At 40.1% G+C, this 18,890-nt stretch overlaps 1 protein-coding gene across 1 annotated transcript in view; it reads left to right on the top strand.

Annotated features, from left to right (window-relative positions):
- PLA2G4A (phospholipase A2 group IVA) overlaps positions 1 to 18,890 on the top strand; it is a 147,473-nt gene that overhangs the window by 111,969 nt on the left and 16,614 nt on the right. Inside the window, exons 11-15 of the mRNA XM_037035116.1 lie at positions 1,195 to 1,332; positions 1,421 to 1,513; positions 3,656 to 3,727; positions 8,150 to 8,392; positions 14,811 to 14,995. Of these exons, the coding sequence (XP_036891011.1) occupies positions 1,195 to 1,332; positions 1,421 to 1,513; positions 3,656 to 3,727; positions 8,150 to 8,392; positions 14,811 to 14,995 (731 nt within the window). The remainder of the gene's footprint in view (positions 1 to 1,194; positions 1,333 to 1,420; positions 1,514 to 3,655; positions 3,728 to 8,149; positions 8,393 to 14,810; positions 14,996 to 18,890) is intronic.

An 18,890-nucleotide genomic window follows, 5' to 3' on the forward strand; every position in this document is an offset into this window, starting at 1 on the left:
GCTGTATGAACGTATGAGAAGCAGTACAATTTCCCAAGCAGGGGATGGCTGAGAGAGTGGCAAGTACAGGAAGGAGGATTCAGAAACCTGGAACTCTTTTGGGGTCCGTCAAGATTCAGATAATAATTAGGCATGTTACAGCCATGGACAGACACGAAGTATAATGTGGCTACCATTCGTCGAGTGATGAAAATGTGCTAAGCCTTCTTCTGAGCTCTTCACGTTGTTAACTCATTAGGTCCTCACAATAATTCTGCAAACTGTCCACTGATTTTGTTCACATTTTACAGATCAGGGAACTAAACACAGAGAACACAAGTAACCTACCGAAGGTTGCAGTGAGTAAGCAGGAGAACGGGATTAGAACCCAGGGCTCGGGCTCCAGAGCCTCTGTTCTTAGAACGTACATTCCATGGACCCTATTACCATGTGTTTCTTCAGATAGTAAGCATGAAAACGTGACATTGTAATCTTATGAGTTAGAATAATAGTTAATAAGCAAAATCGAGGAAAGATGGAGAAAAGCAAATGTTAGGAACACTCTTCCATTTTCATAGTCTGCTTGCACTACCTGAAAGAGTTTAATTTCTTCTGTCTCCTTTGTGGATTTTAAATGTGCGTCAGTGGTTTTCAATTTTCCACTCTTTAGAACTAAGGTAGATTTATAAAAGATGCCTGTGGTTTTAAGTGCAAAGGGGTATTCAATTGGTGCAAATTAGAAGGGGTCCTTTTGTCTCCTCATTTTACTCATCTATTAACTCTTCTCCCATCATCTTCTAGACAATGCCATTTTCCTGGTAAGCTTTTGGTTATTTTTTCTGAGTGCTCACCTGAGGATACATTTATTGATTTGAGAGAGAGGAGAAAAGGACAAGGGAGGGAGGGAGAGAAGGAGAGAGAGAGAAGGAGGAGAGAGAGAGAAAGAAGAGAGAGAAACAACATTTTTTAACTTCTGTATACACCTTGACCAAGGATGGAACTTAGGGTTATATCTTGACCAGGAATAAAACCTGCAAACTTTTAGTCTAGGGGATGATGCTCCAACTGAGCCACCTGGCCAGAGCACATTTGGTTAATTTTTAAAACATATTTTAAATCAACAAATGATATTTATGGTACTGAAGTGATCTTTAACAGTTGCACATGTCTGTAATATTTTCTACTAATGGACTGAATTTTTTTAATGCTTTTCAGATTGGGTTGAATTTAGTCCATACGAGATTGGCATGGCTAAATATGGTACTTTCATGAGTCCTGACTTATTTGGGAGCAAATTTTTTATGGGAAAAGTTGTGAAGAAATATGAAGAAAACCCCTTGCATTTCTTAATGGGTAAGTGATCAAAATCTACCACTCATTGGTCTGACTATGTCAAAGTCTGGTGCATTCTAAATTATTCTCTGTTTTTGCTTTATTTTAGGTGTCTGGGGCAGTGCCTTTTCTATATTGTTCAACAGGGTCTTGGGGGTTTCCAGCTCACAAAATAAAGGTTCCACAATGGAGGAAGAATTAGGTATTGTAAAATCATGCTTATGTTGACAAATTTCCCTAACATATATGTAGAGAGAAAATTAAATCCTCATAAAAATGATAATTGTTCTAAAGTTATCAAAATTTTGGCTGGATCCACCTACATATTTTCTAGGCGTACTATGTATACTACTTCCTAACTACAGAGCCACATTCTCCAAGGTTAGCAACAAGATGAAGTATATATTGCTGAAATGCTCTCACCTCATTTATGAATGTACATTATATTCCAGATATCATCAACTCTAATTTTGTGGCCATAAGTCACTCTTCTCTAAATTACGTAAAGATTTCAGGACAAGAAAAGAGAAAAGCATTAAAGTACCACACATCATGGGGCTTGCCTCTGTGTACACTTTCTCTGTGGAATAATTCAAATAAACCTAGGGTTTGTTAGTTTTTCCTCCAAAGGCAGGAAGAGAGTAAGACTGAAATAACACATCTGAAGGTGAGCGAGGCAATGGCTAGAGGCCAAGAAAAAGGAGAATGTTTATACTGAGTAGTCCTGAGACTGTTCTTTGGGGTGAGGCGCCCCCCTTGAGGCCGGTGGTTCGGCAGTTTATTTACTTTTTCTGTGTGTCAGACTTAAGGGGGATATCATGAACTTGAGGACGCTGGTCAGCAGGATGCCTGTTACCTTAGATTAGAGAAGGGTTTCCAGAAATGCGACCAGCAGGGTGACTGAGCAGAAGACTTCTGGTGACTCTTTCATCTGCTAGCCAACCATAGTCTGCCTCCTAGAGGGGTGCTCAGAGGTGGGGCTTATTTTCCTCTCCCTTCTGAAGAAAGACTGTGAAGTCATTGGACCACAGTCAGATAAATGAAAGTGAAGTAGATAAATTCAGAATATTTAGCTATTTATCCCATAAAAACTGCCAGATGAAGAAGGCAGTATTTGGGTGAACCGTCTTTTTAAGTGAGAGTATCAAATATGACCCCAAAAATGCTTAAAGAAAGAAAGCTTTATCTCACCGAAGTACATGTTGGACCAGGAAGACACTTAATACACATGATACCCGGAGTGGACAATTTCTTAGCACACCCCGCTTCTCTACAACAAAACTACTTTCTCCAACGGTCACGAAAGTGGATAGTATTGGCCAGTGAATGCTTTTCTTTCCTGAATTGCATATGTGTAATTATGCCAGGAAAATTACAGAGATCTAAACATGAAAAAGTCAATTTACTGCTTGAAGCCTGTATTAGTCCGACCATTATATAGTCTAGATCATTTAAATACATGACATTTCTGTAGGTATAGTAAACGTGTAGAGTAACATGGGAAAACCTAAGGATATATCTATCTTTCTCTGAGTTTAAAGCCCCAAAATGACTCCATTAAAGAAAATTATAGATTTGAAGTCAGTTTCTTAAAATAAAAAAATTATTGGCTAATAGAACGAAAAATAAATCATGCTGCAGAAAGTAGTTTTATGTAAGCATCCAAAGAAACTTTGATTTTTCTATAAATGATCATTATAAGGGATGGTCTATGTTCATAAATTAGGTATTTTTACTTGGAAAAAGACAACTAGTTTTTGTTTTAGATTTTACTGCTATTGTTGTCTTAAGGATGTGTGGTTTCTATGTTCGTTTTTATAAATGCTCTTTTCATATGTTCTGAGGAAGCACAAATTCTCAACACAAAAGGTACATTTCAACAATTTTCAGTGGTATTGAAAATGAAACGATACCTTCTATTAGTAGCTTTCATTTATTTTGATGAAACTGCTCTGTAGCCCCCCCTGTGGGTTTTGGTTTTACACTGCATGTCCTTCATAAACACCCCTTCTGCATATTTAATTGAAGAAATATCTTTTTTTGTATAAGGAGAAGCTTTCTGTACTCAAGTTATTCTTCCTTTCAGAATGAAGATAAACAAAACATCTTCCCTCTACATCACCAGTGAATAAATTTCAAACTAAATTTTCACTGGGAAATGTTGTTGTCCAGTGGAAAAATTGAACCAAATAGATCTACATGTATACTAGTAATTGATATAAATTCATACTGGTAACCTAGTACATCTCATTCCATGGTTTTGCAGAGGTTCCATCCATGTAGTAAATTTAATTGTGAGTCTTGACACCCGAGATCCTCCAGTTGTTTTGTTTTCTTTCCACAGAAAATATCACCGCAAAGCACATTGTGAGTAATGACAGCTCGGATAGCGATGATGAGTCCCAAGAGCCCAAAGGTAAGAGAGCTGGAACCTTCTCTGGTGGAAGTCCATTAGGAGACGGTTATGAGTGATTCTCTCCAACTCCAGGTGCACGTGGCAGTCTGGTCAAGGCACTGAGAGAATAGTAGCTTTCAGAGAGAGAGAGAGAATGCTGTGTATGTGACCAAGTAGGCAACACAGAAATATTTCTTCCTTCTTTTCTTCTTAATACTTCAAAAATATTATCAGTTGTCAAGAACAAATGGAGATATTAGAAATACCAAATTCTGTTTGAAGCCTAATTATGTTACTGGACTTTCTGCATGAAAGCAGCTTTAGGTGGCTTTTAAAAAGTCAAAGTTGTTCTTTAAACAATGTATTTTTAAAATTAAAAAAAAAATCATTGATTAGAGAGAGCAGGAGGGAGGGAGGCAGGGAGAGTGCCTATTCAGGTCCTTTGCCCATTTTTTAATAGGATTGCCATCCTGGTGTTGAGTCATATGAGTTCTTTATATATTTTGGAGATTTTTAAAGTATAACTTATTGATTATGCTATTACATTTGTCCCATTTTTTTCTCCCCTTCAATCCCCTCCACCCTGCACCCCGCCTCCCACCAGCATTCCCTCACCTTAGTTTATGTCCATGGGTCGTACATATAAGATGGGGCTTCTCTATTTTCTATCCTATTCTCAACTCTCCTGTCCATTGTGTACCTACCATTTATGCTTCTTATTCCTTATACCTTTCCCCCCATTTTCCCCTCTCTCCTCCCTGCCAATAACCATCCAGATGATCTCCATGGCTGTGATTCTGTTCTTGTTCTAATTGCTTGCTTAGTTTTTTTTTTTGTTTTGTTTTCTTAGGTTCAGTTGTTGATAGTTGTGAGTTTGTTGTCATTTTACCGTTCATATTTTTGATCGTCTTCTGTTTCTTAGATAAGACCCTTTAATATTTCATATAATAAGGGCTTGCTCATGAAGAACTCCTTTAACTTGACCTTATCTGGGAAGCACTTTATCTGCCCTCCCATTCTAAATGACAGCTTTGCTGGATAGAGTCATCTTGGATGTAGGTCCTTGCCTTTCACGACTGAACACTTGTCCAATATATCACTGGCAAATATGTTCTCCCACACAGGCAGTTTCCTTTTCATTTTGATGATGGTTTCTTTAGCTGTGCAGAAGCTTTTTAATTCAATGTAGTGCCATTTGCATATTTTTACCTTTATTTCCCTTCCCCTAGGACGTATGAGGGCAAAAATATTGTTATATGGGACATCTGGAATTTTACTACCCATGTTTTCTGCTCGGACTTTCATAGTATTACAACTTATATTTAATATTAGCTCTTAATAGGCATTTGCCTCCTTTTAAATAGACTATTTTTATACTAGTTTTAGATTACAGCAAAATTCAGCAAAAATATGGAGTTCTCATACGTCCCCTGCACCCCACCCACACACAGCCTCTCAACATCCCCCACCAGAGTGGTGCGTTTGTCACAATCAGCGACCCTCTACTGACACATCGCCACCACCCAAAGTCCCAACTTATGGCTTCACTCTTGGTATTGCACATTCTGGAGATTTTCGCAAATGTAAAATGCCATGCATCCACCATTATGGTGTCATACAAAGTCATTTCACTGCCCTAAAAGTCTGTGCTCAGTTTATCCGTCCCTCTGTCCCCTTCCCTAGCCCCCAGCAACCACTGATCTTTTCACTGGCCCCGTAGTTTTGTCTTTTCCAGGATGACATGCAGTCAGAATCGTACGGTACAATAGCATTTTCAGATGGGCTTCTTTCACTTAGTGATGTGCACTTAAGGTTCCTCCATGTCTTCTCATGGTTTGATAGTTCATTTCTTTTCAGTGCTGAATAGTCCATAGTGCGGATGGACCGCAGTTCATCCATCGCCTACTGAAGAATGTCTTGGTCACTTTCAGGTTTGGACAATTATGAATAAAGTGGCTGTAAACATCTATATTCAAAGTTTTGTGTGGATCTAATTTTTCAACTCTTCTGGGTAAAAACCAAGAAATATAACTTCCGGATCATATGGTAGGAATATGATTTCGTTTTGCAAGAGAAGATTTTTAAACTGTCTTCTAAAGTGCCTGTTTAATTTTGCATGCTCACCAGCATCAGGACTTGAAAGTTCCTGATGCTGGACATTCTTGCCAGTATTTGGCGTTGTTAGTGTTTTGGATTTTGGCGTTTCTAGGAAGTGTGTAGTGTTAGCTCATTGTTGTTTTAATTTGCATCCCCTGATGACATATGATGTGGAGCATCTTTTCATGTGCTTACTTAATTGTGATTTGTATACTTTCTCTGGTGAGGTGTCTATTAATGTGTTTTGCCCATTTTTTTATTTGGCATGTTTCTTTTCTTATTATTGAGATTTAGAGTTTCCGGTATTTTGCACCAACAGCCCTCCGTCAGGTGTGTCTTTCTGCAGACCTTTTCTCCCGGTCCATGGCTTGTCTTCTCATTCTCTTGAAATTCCTTCATTTTTGGTCATGGTTTTAAGCAAGGTCTTTAGGCAGTTTTCAGCTTTAGTTTCTTCAAATCTATGTTGTCATCATTTTTCCTGCTCTCACAGAATTGCTGTAACCATCAAAATTGAAAAATGTGTACCGAGGGCTTTCAGTTGTATGAGACAGCAAACAGAAATCTACGATGAGTAGTGTAGCTAAAAGCAGTTGGTACCATTTTTCATGGATCTGTTGACGGCTGGGTTCGTCCCACCAGTGATGCCCTTGCCAAGTGTATCTCAGGGAAAGGAGATGCTCTGCCGTCAGAGAAGTGGGGTTTATTTCGAAATTATAAACAATAGTGATGACGATGATGATATTGACCACGATCGTGATGATGAAGCAGCTCCAAACCTTTGGAAAATAATCGGATACTTTATTCACATCCTGTGTACATGGAGGTATTCACTTTAAAGCCTGGTTTGTTCTAAAAAAAGATTTTCTCAGTCAGATTTGGCATTAGGCAAACGTGGCGGCAGAAAAGAGTGTTTGTTTTGTAGTGCACACGTAGTCCTCTGGATTGGTTCCCGGAAGAAAGATCCCTCCATTTACTCAGCACAGTTACACTAATCTTTGTGAAATTAAAAATCTGTATTTGTTCTGGTTTTACATGTGTTTAGTTAACATTTGCTGGAAATTCTGAACTTTGAACATAGATTCTCTTTTCTCTCACTACATGCACCCATGCACATTTTTATGTATATTTCCATACAGAGCTCCCAGAAGTCCAAGCGAAAGGGATACAGGCAGTGGAATAACGTTCTATAGGCAAAAATACTGATTATGCTGCTGCTGCCGCCTCTACTATTTCTACGATTAAATAATGTTAAGAGTTTAATACAAGGCTTGGCACTTCCCTAAGGAATGTGCTTGAGCACACTCACTCTGTTAATCCTCACAACAATGCTAGGAGGTTGAGGAAATGAAGGCTGAGGAGGGTTCACGAACCAGTAAATGGGGCAGAGAGAGAGCCAGGACCCCTAGGGACCCCTGGGACCCCTGGGACCCCTCACAGCGGGATTGCAGAGCCAACGCTCTCCAGCAATTACACAACACAGCCTCCCAGCCATGCTGATGTGTATCTGTAGGTTTTGAGGGAAAAGTCCTTCAAAACTGCTTCTTTGGGGAGATTGCTGAATTTCAAAACACCTTAAAGCATGGGTTTAAATTTCAGGGTTTTAAAACCCAAACTCTGTAAGTAGGAACGAAATAACAGTTTATAAGGTGTTTATTGAACAGGAAGTACATGTTGAATCCCTCGGTTGTCTGTTCTCAGTTTGCATGATTTCTGGAAGTTTACTGAACAGGATAGAGGAGATTTAGGAAATGAAGAGGATAGGATTAGGGACTGTGGGGTTTTTAAATATTTTTTTAAGATTTTATTTATTTATCTTTAGAGGGGAAGGGAAGGAGAGAGGGAGAGAAATATCAATGTATGGTTGCCTCTGGTGTGTCTCCTGCCGGGAACTGGCCTGCAACCCAGGCATGTGCCCTGACTGGGAATCGAACCGCTATCGCCTGGTTTGCAGGCCTGAGCTCAATCCACTGAGCTACACCACCCAGGGCCAGGGACTGTGGGTTTTCTGTGTGTGTGAGTGTGTGTGCAGACAGGACAAAAGGAAGAAGAGGAATTGGGGGAGGGGAGAAAGGGGTAAATAAAAATTGCCCTGGAAATCTAAGAATAGACCAACAATGTCAACAATACAATCCTAGACCAACTTACAGGTAAAGGGTAAAGTAAGAATATTTTAAGGACAAAAATGTTTAACAGAAATATTTACTGTGTTAATTAATTTACGCAAATAAATGTTAATTAAATCAAAAGCCATAGAACTTCATTGTTAGTTTTAACATTCAAAGAAGATCTTTTTCTTTATTAAAGTGAATTTTGGAAACTGTAGAACAAAACTCTCCTTCTCCTTAGGCACTGAAAATGAAGATGCTGAAAGGGAATTTCAAAACGAAAATCAAGCCAGTTGGGTCCATCGGATGATAATGGCCTTGATGAGCGACTCCACTTTATTCAATACCAGGGAAGGACGTGCTGGGAAGGTGCACAACTTCATGTTGGGCTTGAATCTCAATACCTCCTACCCCCTGTCTCCTTTCCGAGACTTTAACACCCAGGAATCCTTGGATGAGGATGAATTGGACGCAGCTGTAGCAGGTAAAGTACAGAAAATGCAGTCTGTGAACACTAATTCAGGGGACTTTTCTTCTCTCTCTGGGAGAAGGATTTCAGTTGTTAGTACTTATCCATTTATACTGAATTACAAAAACATGCATTGTGTATGTGTAGGGTTTCAAATTACTGTGTTTTTTTTTTTTCGGGAGAAAACACGTTGGACAGGAAGTAGCAGAGCTGTATCAGCTGAGAGAATTTCCATGGAAGTGTTGAGAGGGACCGGAGACCCTCCCTGCATTGGTCAAGTTTCACTCAGGGAAACAGGAACCCGCTGCCTTGTTTAACTGAAAAGGGTTTAAAGCAGGGGATTAAGTGTTTACAAAATTGTTCCAAGGCTTGGAGGAGCAAACTCTAGACTGAGCTTCCAAAAATGATTTCAAAAACACTTCGGAATCACCCGTTTTGTCAGTGATGGAAGATCTGACCTTGGGTGGTAGGCACACAATGCAATATACAGATGATGTATCATAGAAGTGTACACTTGAAACATAGAATTTTATCAACCAGTGTTACCCCAACCCATTTAATAAAAGTGCTTAGGTTATTTATTAAAAATGACCGCGTTTCAGACTGAATCTACTGAATTGAAGAGTGCTCTTTCAGACAGTGTCCTTAGGAAGATAGGTCCTGTTTATCTTTCTCTGGATAGTGCCAAATTTCAGGATTGCCTTCCGTTTGGAATGAAAACTTAAACCAAATACCGCCATGACTGTGCCTGGTAGTACAAGTAGCAGAAACGTAACCTCTGTCTCGTTTCCTCCCTCCAACCTCGTGGGGGTATTTGTTTTAGACAAAGAACAGGTCTCAGCAGATCCAGGCTCGGACTGTAAGGGGAGGCTGGTGAGCTTCATCCTTAGCCTGACCCTCCAATGTGGGGCTGTACTGCATGCAACGCAGAGGGTGGAGCGGGGTCAAGTTTACCAGTCTGCTGTGCTCATCTGGCTGCTCATTGTGTCTGGTCCTCAGTTCTCAGAAATGTTAGTTAACCTTCCGAAGTCCACCTGGTAAGAACCTACTCACTATTCGGTTTGGCACTCAGCCAAATTCTAAGAATAATTCTTTTTATGCTTCTGTTCATGCATGTTTCAAATTAAGAGTTAAATTTACCTTCGTGACTAATCTCTACACAATAATCTTTCTTGTCATGATCCTGTCATCTTAACTCACTCTGTTTCATCACACCATCATTTTCCCGTTAACTGTTCAAATGTCATTTCTCTGTCAGTTCTCCCTGAAAACACTGATAGAATGCTATTAAAAACCTAGGGATTTTCCCAAAAAACTTTCTCCGGCTGTCTGTGTAAGCATTGTACCCGTACAATATTTGTACAAATCAGGACAAGGCTTTACATTTTGCTGTTGTTTTGCTTGTGCCGTTTCTCTGTGTTGCTTGAACTTAATGAAAATGGCAAAAGGAAAAGTGCCCCCTGTTATTTAAACAAGGGGAGCAGAAACTCACTATATCCTGCATTTTGTTTATGGCATCCACGTCTAGAATGTGAGCTTATGTCTGGTTCTAGACCTTCGAATCCTTTCATGTGAACTAGAATGAAAGTCTGTTTGCTTTCGAGTCACTATCAATTTTTAAATTCATTCAAAATCCCCCCCGCCAAAATACTTGACCTTACAATCAGCGACAGTATTTTTCTTGTGTTGTGAGACACGATTATATTGATTTCTATTACAATGCCAATCAAATGTGTCTTTTTTAGAAACCTAAGCTTTATGGATGAATGATGATGGGCTTTAAGTAAACAACTTGGCCTCGGAGAGAATTTAGAGCTAACAAAAAGTCTGTAGTAATTTTATTCTACAAACAAGGAAGATGACAGAAGATAGCTATCATCTGTGCCTAAAATCACTCAGCTCATCAGGGGTTGGAATGGGCCTCTTGGCTTTCCTCAGAGGCCTGTCCCTTTGGCTGAACTCCCTTCCTGCCAGTGCTTGGTGTTGTTAGTCATTGTCTTGCTGATGTAAAAGTGGAAGTTTCCTTTTTGTGCACCTTATTACATCAGTTTTGCGTGTGGCTTTGATCGCACCACCCAGGAGCACACTTGCCGCACTCCACATTTTAACAACTTCCTCCCTGGTAGTTTCGCAACATTTTATGTAGATTTGGAAGGGCTGGGTTTGCTACATAAATTATAGCATTCCCATTTAAAATTGAATTTCTCATTGGTTGAGACATTTTGAAATGTTTTCACCTAACATTGTTTTAAATGAATGATCCTTAGAAAGGACTTAACATTTTATTGCTCAGAGTGCCTCCTATTAAAATTCGATTGCGCTGATTTTCTACTTCTCCATCTGAAAACAACAAAGTACATGATATAGTGATTTTAATACAAAATGCCGTTTGGTCAGTGTTGAGTTGATTCAAATTTATTATTTATAGACCCACATGGCTAAAAACGACTGCGGTTTAGGCTGAATCGGTTGAATTCAAAAGTGCTCATTCAGACAATGCCCTTCCGTGAGATACACTCTGTTTGTCTCCCTCTGGTTCTTGCCAAGTGTCAGGTTTACTCTGTGTGTGGGCTGAAAAGTTAGAGGTTGAATGTAAACTCTGATCAACTGGGGCATGAAATCTTTATTAAAAGTCCTATTACACAGTCACAATATCACACTTTAATTAAAATATTCAGACAATTTTTCTTTCATCTCTGCACCCCTAATGCAAAAAGACAACTGAGATTTTTATCTATTCCAGATACTATGTTTGGAAAATCTTACATTTTAGCTTACACTATGAGCATCTTAGAAGGAAAACACTCTTTCAACCTAAAATTAGTGCCCTGTTTACAGACAGTCTTTTGGAAACAAGAGAAATAACAAGATGCTAAAATTACCCTAGTTTGTTTACTTCAAAATGGTTGTATACCTGTAGAAACTAATTTCGGAGACACTGTCCATTGGGTCCGTGACTTCTTTTCTGTTGACTTTTGTGTGGGTGCTGTTTGCTGTGACATGTGCCATCTGGAGTAAGACATTGAGACATGAGTTCCTTTAGGCCAGAGTTCAAAACGCAGACTTCCAAATATTTGTGTGTTCTTCAGTGAATCTGTGTGATTATACAATGACCGCCGGAAATGTCCACGGCTGAACTGCTTTAAGGACATGGTCGTAATTACAGACACAGCGCACTGCCATACCTATTGGAAAACCTGATGAACTCATTCTCAGGTTTGACAACCATGTACGCTTCGCATTATGGGAGGTTATTCTTGGATAGTGACATTGTAAACTCTCTATGGCATTTAAATAGATGTTATATAATAAGTCGGGTTCAAGTTCAAATAAATTCAGGAAAGCTGAACACATCATCCCCTTCTTCACAATGCAAGGGGACACTGTGATGAGTTGGAGAAGCCCCACTTAAAGGTGCCTTGAGTGTAGTAGGTTGAGAGCAGACTGGCTTACTGCCTTGGCCTCCTGGCTGGGCCATTCATTGGCTGGACAGTCTTGAGCAGTTACTTAGTACAAGCCCTAGTTAATGATGATAGAAAAGTAGAGTAAGGCTAAAAACCAGGAACCCCGATCCTAATGGAACTCTAGGTTAGTGAGAACACACAGCCTGCACTTTTTCACTCCAAGTTCGCTTTTTAAAAAGTGGAAATCATAGTCAGGGTTATGTAGCATCTTCATTTTTGAAAAAGCACCGTTAAGTCCAAGGCATAGTAATGAGAACAGGGAAGACAAGATATACTGGCCTATTACTCTTGAATTCAAGTAGCTCTTGAATTCTACTTGTATTTCTCAAATGTATTTGATCATGAAGCCTTATTTTGTGCATAGAATATCTGTTAATATCTTGCAAAAACTATTTGCTTTGAAACACAATTAGGAAACACTACTTTCTGTCAGTTTATCTGGCAGATTGGAACCGTGGTGTTTAACTGCCTGCCAGGGCTGGGCATTGGTTCGCATAATGGTTTTTCTCTCAAACATAATCATGGATTTAAAAGAGGGAAAAGGAGACTTCGGTTTTATGATGAGAGGGGGCAAATCAAATAGAACATGGGCAAATGATCTATTTTCGGTTAATCTTTTAGCTTAAATTCTAAAAGCACAAAGTTAATGAAGCCAAAAAAACTCTTTGTGAATTATTATTATACTTTATCATTATTACATAATGATATACCCTCATTATATTAAAAATGATTGTCTTGTAAAAGATGTCTCCATTACTGGGTTTTTTAATTCTTTTAATTGTGCTAAAATGCACAGATTAATGTTTTTAATGACGATTAATAGATGCGTGTGCAGACAGTGTCTCTGCAACATAGTTACTGCTTTCTCAGTTATCCATTTCAAACCTGTTTAGTTTTACGGCCATGCCACCTTCTTAAGTTACAGAGTGATGCCGTGCATGGGGCTTAGACTTCCTGGCTTGGAATCTTGACTCTCACTATCTATGTGAAACTGGAATTTTGGGGGCCTCAGCTTCCTTCCCTTTAAAATGACACTAGTAGCCCTGGCTGGTGTACCTCAGTGGATTCAGTGCGGGCCTGTGAACCAAAGGGTCGCCAGTTCGATTCCCAGTCAGGACACATCCCTGGGTTGCGAGCCATGTTCCCAGTTGGGGGCATGTGAGGGGCAACCACATATTGATGTTTCTCTCCCTCTTTTTCTGCTTCCCTTCCCCCTCTCTCTAAAAATAAATAAATACAAACCTTTTAAAAAATGACACTAATAATACAATCCTTAGGTGGCCAGCTCTGTATGATTAATCTGGTCTCAGCTCAGGACCTCCTTCTGAGAGAGGTCTCTCCTGCCTACCCGAGTGAAGTTACTCCCTACTACATCCTCCTCCTCTTTCGTTCAGTGCATTTATCACTGCCTGAACTGCCTTTAAATATGTTTGTATACTAATTTATCAGCAGTGCACTCAGAATGTAAGCTCTGTAAGAACAGAGTTGGTACAGTTGGTACGTATCCTGTGCAGCACCCTAAAGGGTACCTGAATGGTTGCGGATAACCCACATTTGCTGAGCTCATTGGCTGGATTATTTCCCTGGATTCCCATCCCCTAGAGAGGTGCAATGAGATCCATTCAGACTCCACCACTCCACTGCTGTATCACTTGAAAGAGGAATTTATTCCATCTTCCATTTATAGAGCTCCTCCACCTTACATGTTGCCTTCCATCTTGCCTGTTGTAAGACTTAAGTAAGATGCTTCCTGGACTTCCTAGAAGCTCAGAGAGTATCTTCCTTAAGTCTTGTTGGACCCAAGGAAGCACACATCAAGGCACATCATAATTACATTAGCCAAGATCAAAATGAAGGAGAGAATCCCAGAAGCAGCAAGAGATAAGGGGACAGTCACCTACAAAGAAGTTCCCATCAAACTGCCAGCTGATTTCTCAAAAGAGACCTTACAGGCAAGAAGGGGCTGGAAAGAAGTATTCCAAGTCATGAAATCCAAAGACCTATATCCAAGATTGCTCTATCTAGCAAAGCTTTCACTTAAGACAGAAAAAGAGAGAGAGAGAATGAATGAAATAACCACTGAACAGTATTTAGAATATAAAAATACTTCTTATATACATTCGTGAGATGGAATTCCACGTGGCTGGGCTTTGGAGGCAAACGGAGCTGCTACACTTTAGCACTGGGTCAATTAATTATTGCCTTTAACTCTTAGTTGCTTCATCTGTAACGTCAGGGTAAAAGCATCTGTCAAATGAGATTGCTGTGGGGATTACTGTATGGGAGTACCTGGCTCAGGCCCTGGTGGTAACTGTAAACTGTGGAGCATGATCCCTCTCATGGCATTACCTCTCATTACATGGTCGGTTTGGGTTTAAACACATGTGTTCACTCATTTATTATCTTACTTAAGTCTTTTTAAAATATGTTTTATTGATTATACCATTACAGTTGTCCCATTCCCCCCTTCATTCCCCTCCACCCTGCACACCCCCTCCCCCACATTCCCCCCATTTACTTCATGTCCATGTGTCACAAATTCTTTACCTTCTACATTTCCCATACTATTCTTGCCCTTCCCCACTGTCTATTTTCTACCTACCTTCTATGCTACTTAGTCTCTGTACCTTCTCCCCACTTCTCCTCCTCCCACTCCCCTGTTGCTAACCCTCCATGTGATCTCCATTTCTATGGTCCTGCTCCTGATCTAGTTGTCCTCTTAGTTTGCTTTTGTTTTAGGTGTGGTTGTTAATAACTGTGAGTTTGCTGTCCTTTCGCTGTTCATATTTTTTATCTTCTTTTTCTTAGGTAAGTCCCTTTAACATTTCATATAATAAGGGCTTGGTGATGATGAACTCCTTGAACTTGACCTTATCTGAGAAGCACTTTATCTGCCCTTCCATTCTAAAGGAAAGTGGTTATTAAGTGGTTATTTCATTCAGTCTCTCTCTCTTTTTTCCTCTGAAAAGATCCTGATGAATTTGAGCAAATATATGAGCCTCTGGATGTCAAAAGTAAAAAGATCCATGTGGTGGACAGTGGCCTCACATTTAACCTGCCTTACCCCTTGATTCTGAGACCTCAGAGGGGTGTCGATCTCATCATCTCCTTTGACTTTTCTGCGAGGCCGAGCGACTCTAGTCCTCCATTTAAGGTAAGAAGAGTTTATGTAGCATTCCATTACCTACCACATTCTTTTGCATGCTTGTGGATATCTTAGTCCTCCTGACCCCAATCTCTTCTCTCATGAGCTTATTTTCTACATTATTATGCATACTATTTCGTAAAGCACAGATGTGATTCCCACGACCCACATTAAGTTCATAGTCCTGAGCAGGACTGTATCAGAAATTCAGGAAGGAAATGAGGCTGAGATTTAGGAGTTAGCAGGTGAAAGGTAATTAAAACCCCACAAGGAAAGTATGTACTGTGGGAAGAGAAGAGGAAATAAAACGGTATTGTGAAGACTCAGCAATATCAGGGGAGAAGGGCACAGACCAAGAAAGTGTGCAGTGTTGTGAAAACCAGTTGAAGGTACTGAACAAGGAAGTTCTCGGTGAGCTGGCCAAGAGGAGTTTCGACAGGGCAGTGAGGGCATGAATCATACTGCTGTGATTTGAGGGATGAGTGGATGTTACGGGGATGGAGACAGTTCTGTGGGGTCCCCAGGGAAGAAGGAGATGGACTATGTCTGCAGGAGGGTGTGGGGACCAGGAAAACTGGAGTGGGGGGTTGTTGATAGGAAAGACTCGAGCTGCTGATGTTACGGGAGAATGGAGGGATGGCACATGTGATGGAGTCACACCCCGGGGCAGGTCTCAGAGGTGAGGGGATGTAAAAATGCAGGTGGAGAGGAGTGTGGAAATGTCCGTATGGGGACAAGAGGGAAGGAAGGAAATAATAGCCATGGAAGGGGATTTGCTGTGAGGTTTGGAGAAGGGAAGTGAAGAAAGTACTCATCTGATGGCTTGTGACTTTTATGGGAATTAGGGGTCAGCGTTATCTTTGGAGGGTGAGAGGATGGAGGCAGTGAGGCCAGGGGTGTGGAGGGAATAAAAGTCTGCCTCTGTGAAGCAGTGAGGAAAGAAGTTTCTGAGTAGGCAATATGGACAGATGGAAGATGGCTGGGCTGCCCTGTGGTCTCACCCAGGAGAGACCGAAACAGTAACTGTTCCTTCCACCTGGAACTCCTCCAGCTGTCTCATCTCAAGCATGATCTTTGTTGACCTCCACAGATGTAGTTTCAGTATGAAAGGCTTAGTGAATCCTGTGAATACAGCCATTTTCATGGCGTATTGTCTGTATCGATTGCCTACCCGAGTGAAGTTACTCATTGCTTCTACTGTCTGTGAACTCTGGGGACAAGAGCACTATTTGTGTGTGTGTTTACAAATTATTTGGCTCTAATTGCCTTCTAAGTGCCAGCCAAAATACATATAGAACACTTTCGTGGGTGATTGAATAAAATACTGTAAGAGAGATGGAGTTACCCCTGTTTGATAGATTAAGAAACAGAAACGCGAATCTAAAAGGCAGTGCTAACGTAGGTCCTCTGACACTTGGGTTCCTTTCTATTTTACTGTGATTAAACTGCTCTCAAGCCTGATAATGGTTATAACTGTCTGACATATACATGTGTGTATGTATATATGTAAAACCTCCTATTTTAAAAATGCTTTCATATTTTACCTTTCTTGAGGCGGTTAGTGGTGTTCAGCCAAGGAGATAGAGTTGTTGAGATAAGTGATCTCTCCTTCGCACCCACAAGTTGAATGAGACAGTGGGTGAAAAAGCCTCACCCAGGACCTACCTGGGGAAACGCTAGGTAAGAAGTGGTCAAGCAGGACCAAGCCTGAGACTCCAGAGTGAGGTCTAACGCGCTTTCCCATCCGTGGCTCCTCCTTTGAGCACCCACTGCATTGGAGCTCCTTTCTGCTGGGTGCTGGGCGCCCCATGCGGCAGGCCAAGCTAACATTTTAGCTTTTGCAGGGAAAGAATTTTATGCACGACAGTCATTTGGAAGGAAATTGAGAAACTTGTTGTTAAAAAGTAATTTGGATTTATATAATTGTGTAGGTTATAGGAAATCTCTCCAAGAATAGATTGGGGTGTCCCGGAGTAGATGAGCAGGAAATAAATGGAACAGGATGGAAATGGCACAGAGATGGTGGTGAGCACGTTGGAGGACCTGGGGCGATCTAATTAGCGGGACAGCTGGCAGGAGGAGGGCTTTAGGGAGGAATTCAAGACTGGATGATACAAAAGGGAAACTCAGTGCAAGGTTTCCAGCAAAAAAAAAAAAAAAAAAAGATTTGATGCAGTTGTAGTTTTAGGAGGATTAATTTGACCGTGGAAAGCAAAAGATTAAAATTAAGGAGGATTTACTGTAATCCAAGCATAGGATCATGAGGCACCGTGTCAGGGCAGGTGACTGTGAAAGCCAAGGGCAGGATGAGCCGTAAGCAGCAATGGGCAGTGACTTCCAAGGCATGACTCTTGAGACGATGGCTCAGGAGCTGGTTTTGGAGGTGGAGTAACTACCATCCGTCTAGGCATCTCACCCATGGGAGTAGAAAGTGTCAAAGCCATCATTTTACGTTTGAATCCGAGTTCCACCACCTCCAGGAGCTGGTGTTGGAAGAAGGTTTTAGAATGTCCCTTTGTGGCTCTAAAAAGAACCACTATAGTGTGTTAGTTTGTAAATGTACTTTGATTCATTATTTCTAATTAAGAAGAATATGTATTCGTTGTAAAAAAATTGAAGCTATGTAGGATACATCACATACTTCTGCTATTCAGAAACAACAGCTGATGATATTTGATTATTTTCTTTTAGTCTCTTGTGTGTTGTGCGTGCATATGCATGCGTCTGGGTCCTAGTTTTGCAGTGATTTTTTCCCCCAAACCGTTAAAAAACTTAAACATAATTATAAACACAGCACAGAATTTCTATTGTGAATATTTAAGAATTTCTTTAACAGTGCTTTATTTTTAATTGTTAGAATATGTCTATGCTATCTTGTTACTTTTTTCTCCAGTGATCATCCTTGCCCATGAATCTTTATCACACTTTTAATTACTTTCTCAGATGTGTATTCGTTTATGAAATATTTCGTTTTAGTTCATGAAATATTTAAAGAAATATTTCCAGATGGCTTTCCAAAAATAAGCTGCTCCAATTTACATTTCTGATTCAGATTATAGATGCAGACCCTTGTTTTCCATGGCTTTATTGTCATGAACCAAAAAATTAAAAACCGAGTTAAAAAAATGTCTGATGTGACCGAAAGCAAAACACATACATTTTTGCTTCAATTTTCACCCTTTACTTGTAAGATGAAATAGTTAAGTTTATTGTAGACTCACATTTTAACATGGCTTTTAATTGGATTATGAGTGTTGCTGCTATTCATGAATAGGTATTATTTTATATCTTAAAGATATTAAAGTTTGTCTTATTTTTGCACACATGATGCCATTTTATTTCTGATGACTTTAATGTTTTAAATATTTGTGTAGTGATTTCTTCTGTTGGTTTTCTTTTTGAAATTCAGACTGCTTATCAAGATCAATTCCATGTGGATTGATAGTTTCTTTTTATGATATTTTAAAATACTGTAACTCATTCATCTTTTTTAATATATGGGGTGTGTAACAACACAATCTCTTAACTATTTTAATGTCGTTTGTGGTGATTTCTGTACTGCACAGTGCAGTTACAGAACACTGGATCTGTGTTGAGTTGCAATGGTCCCGAATCAAAGGGCAGACGCCCCCAGCTCTCACCTCAGTGCCACGCTGTGTTTGGGTGCCTGGACCTTCCTGTGTTTACTTTCTCTATGCGTCTGCAATAGACATCTCCAGCTGTGTGTTCTCATAGGCGGGTAGTAAGGCTGTTGTGTCAATCCTTCCTATTCCACCTCTCTCCTCCATGTGTACGTGTCTCCTTTTGTTATTAGTTTAGTTCAGCATGAAACCTATTACTGTGGAAAGAGTGAATTGTATTTTCAGGGGCTAAATAAAAAGAAAATTGCACTATATGATACGTA

This window comes from Sturnira hondurensis, unplaced genomic scaffold (assembly GCF_014824575.4).
Source record: "Sturnira hondurensis isolate 20B ecotype Veracruz unplaced genomic scaffold, ASM1482457v3 Scaffold0022215, whole genome shotgun sequence".
Classification (NCBI taxonomy): Eukaryota; Metazoa; Chordata; class Mammalia; order Chiroptera; family Phyllostomidae; genus Sturnira; species Sturnira hondurensis.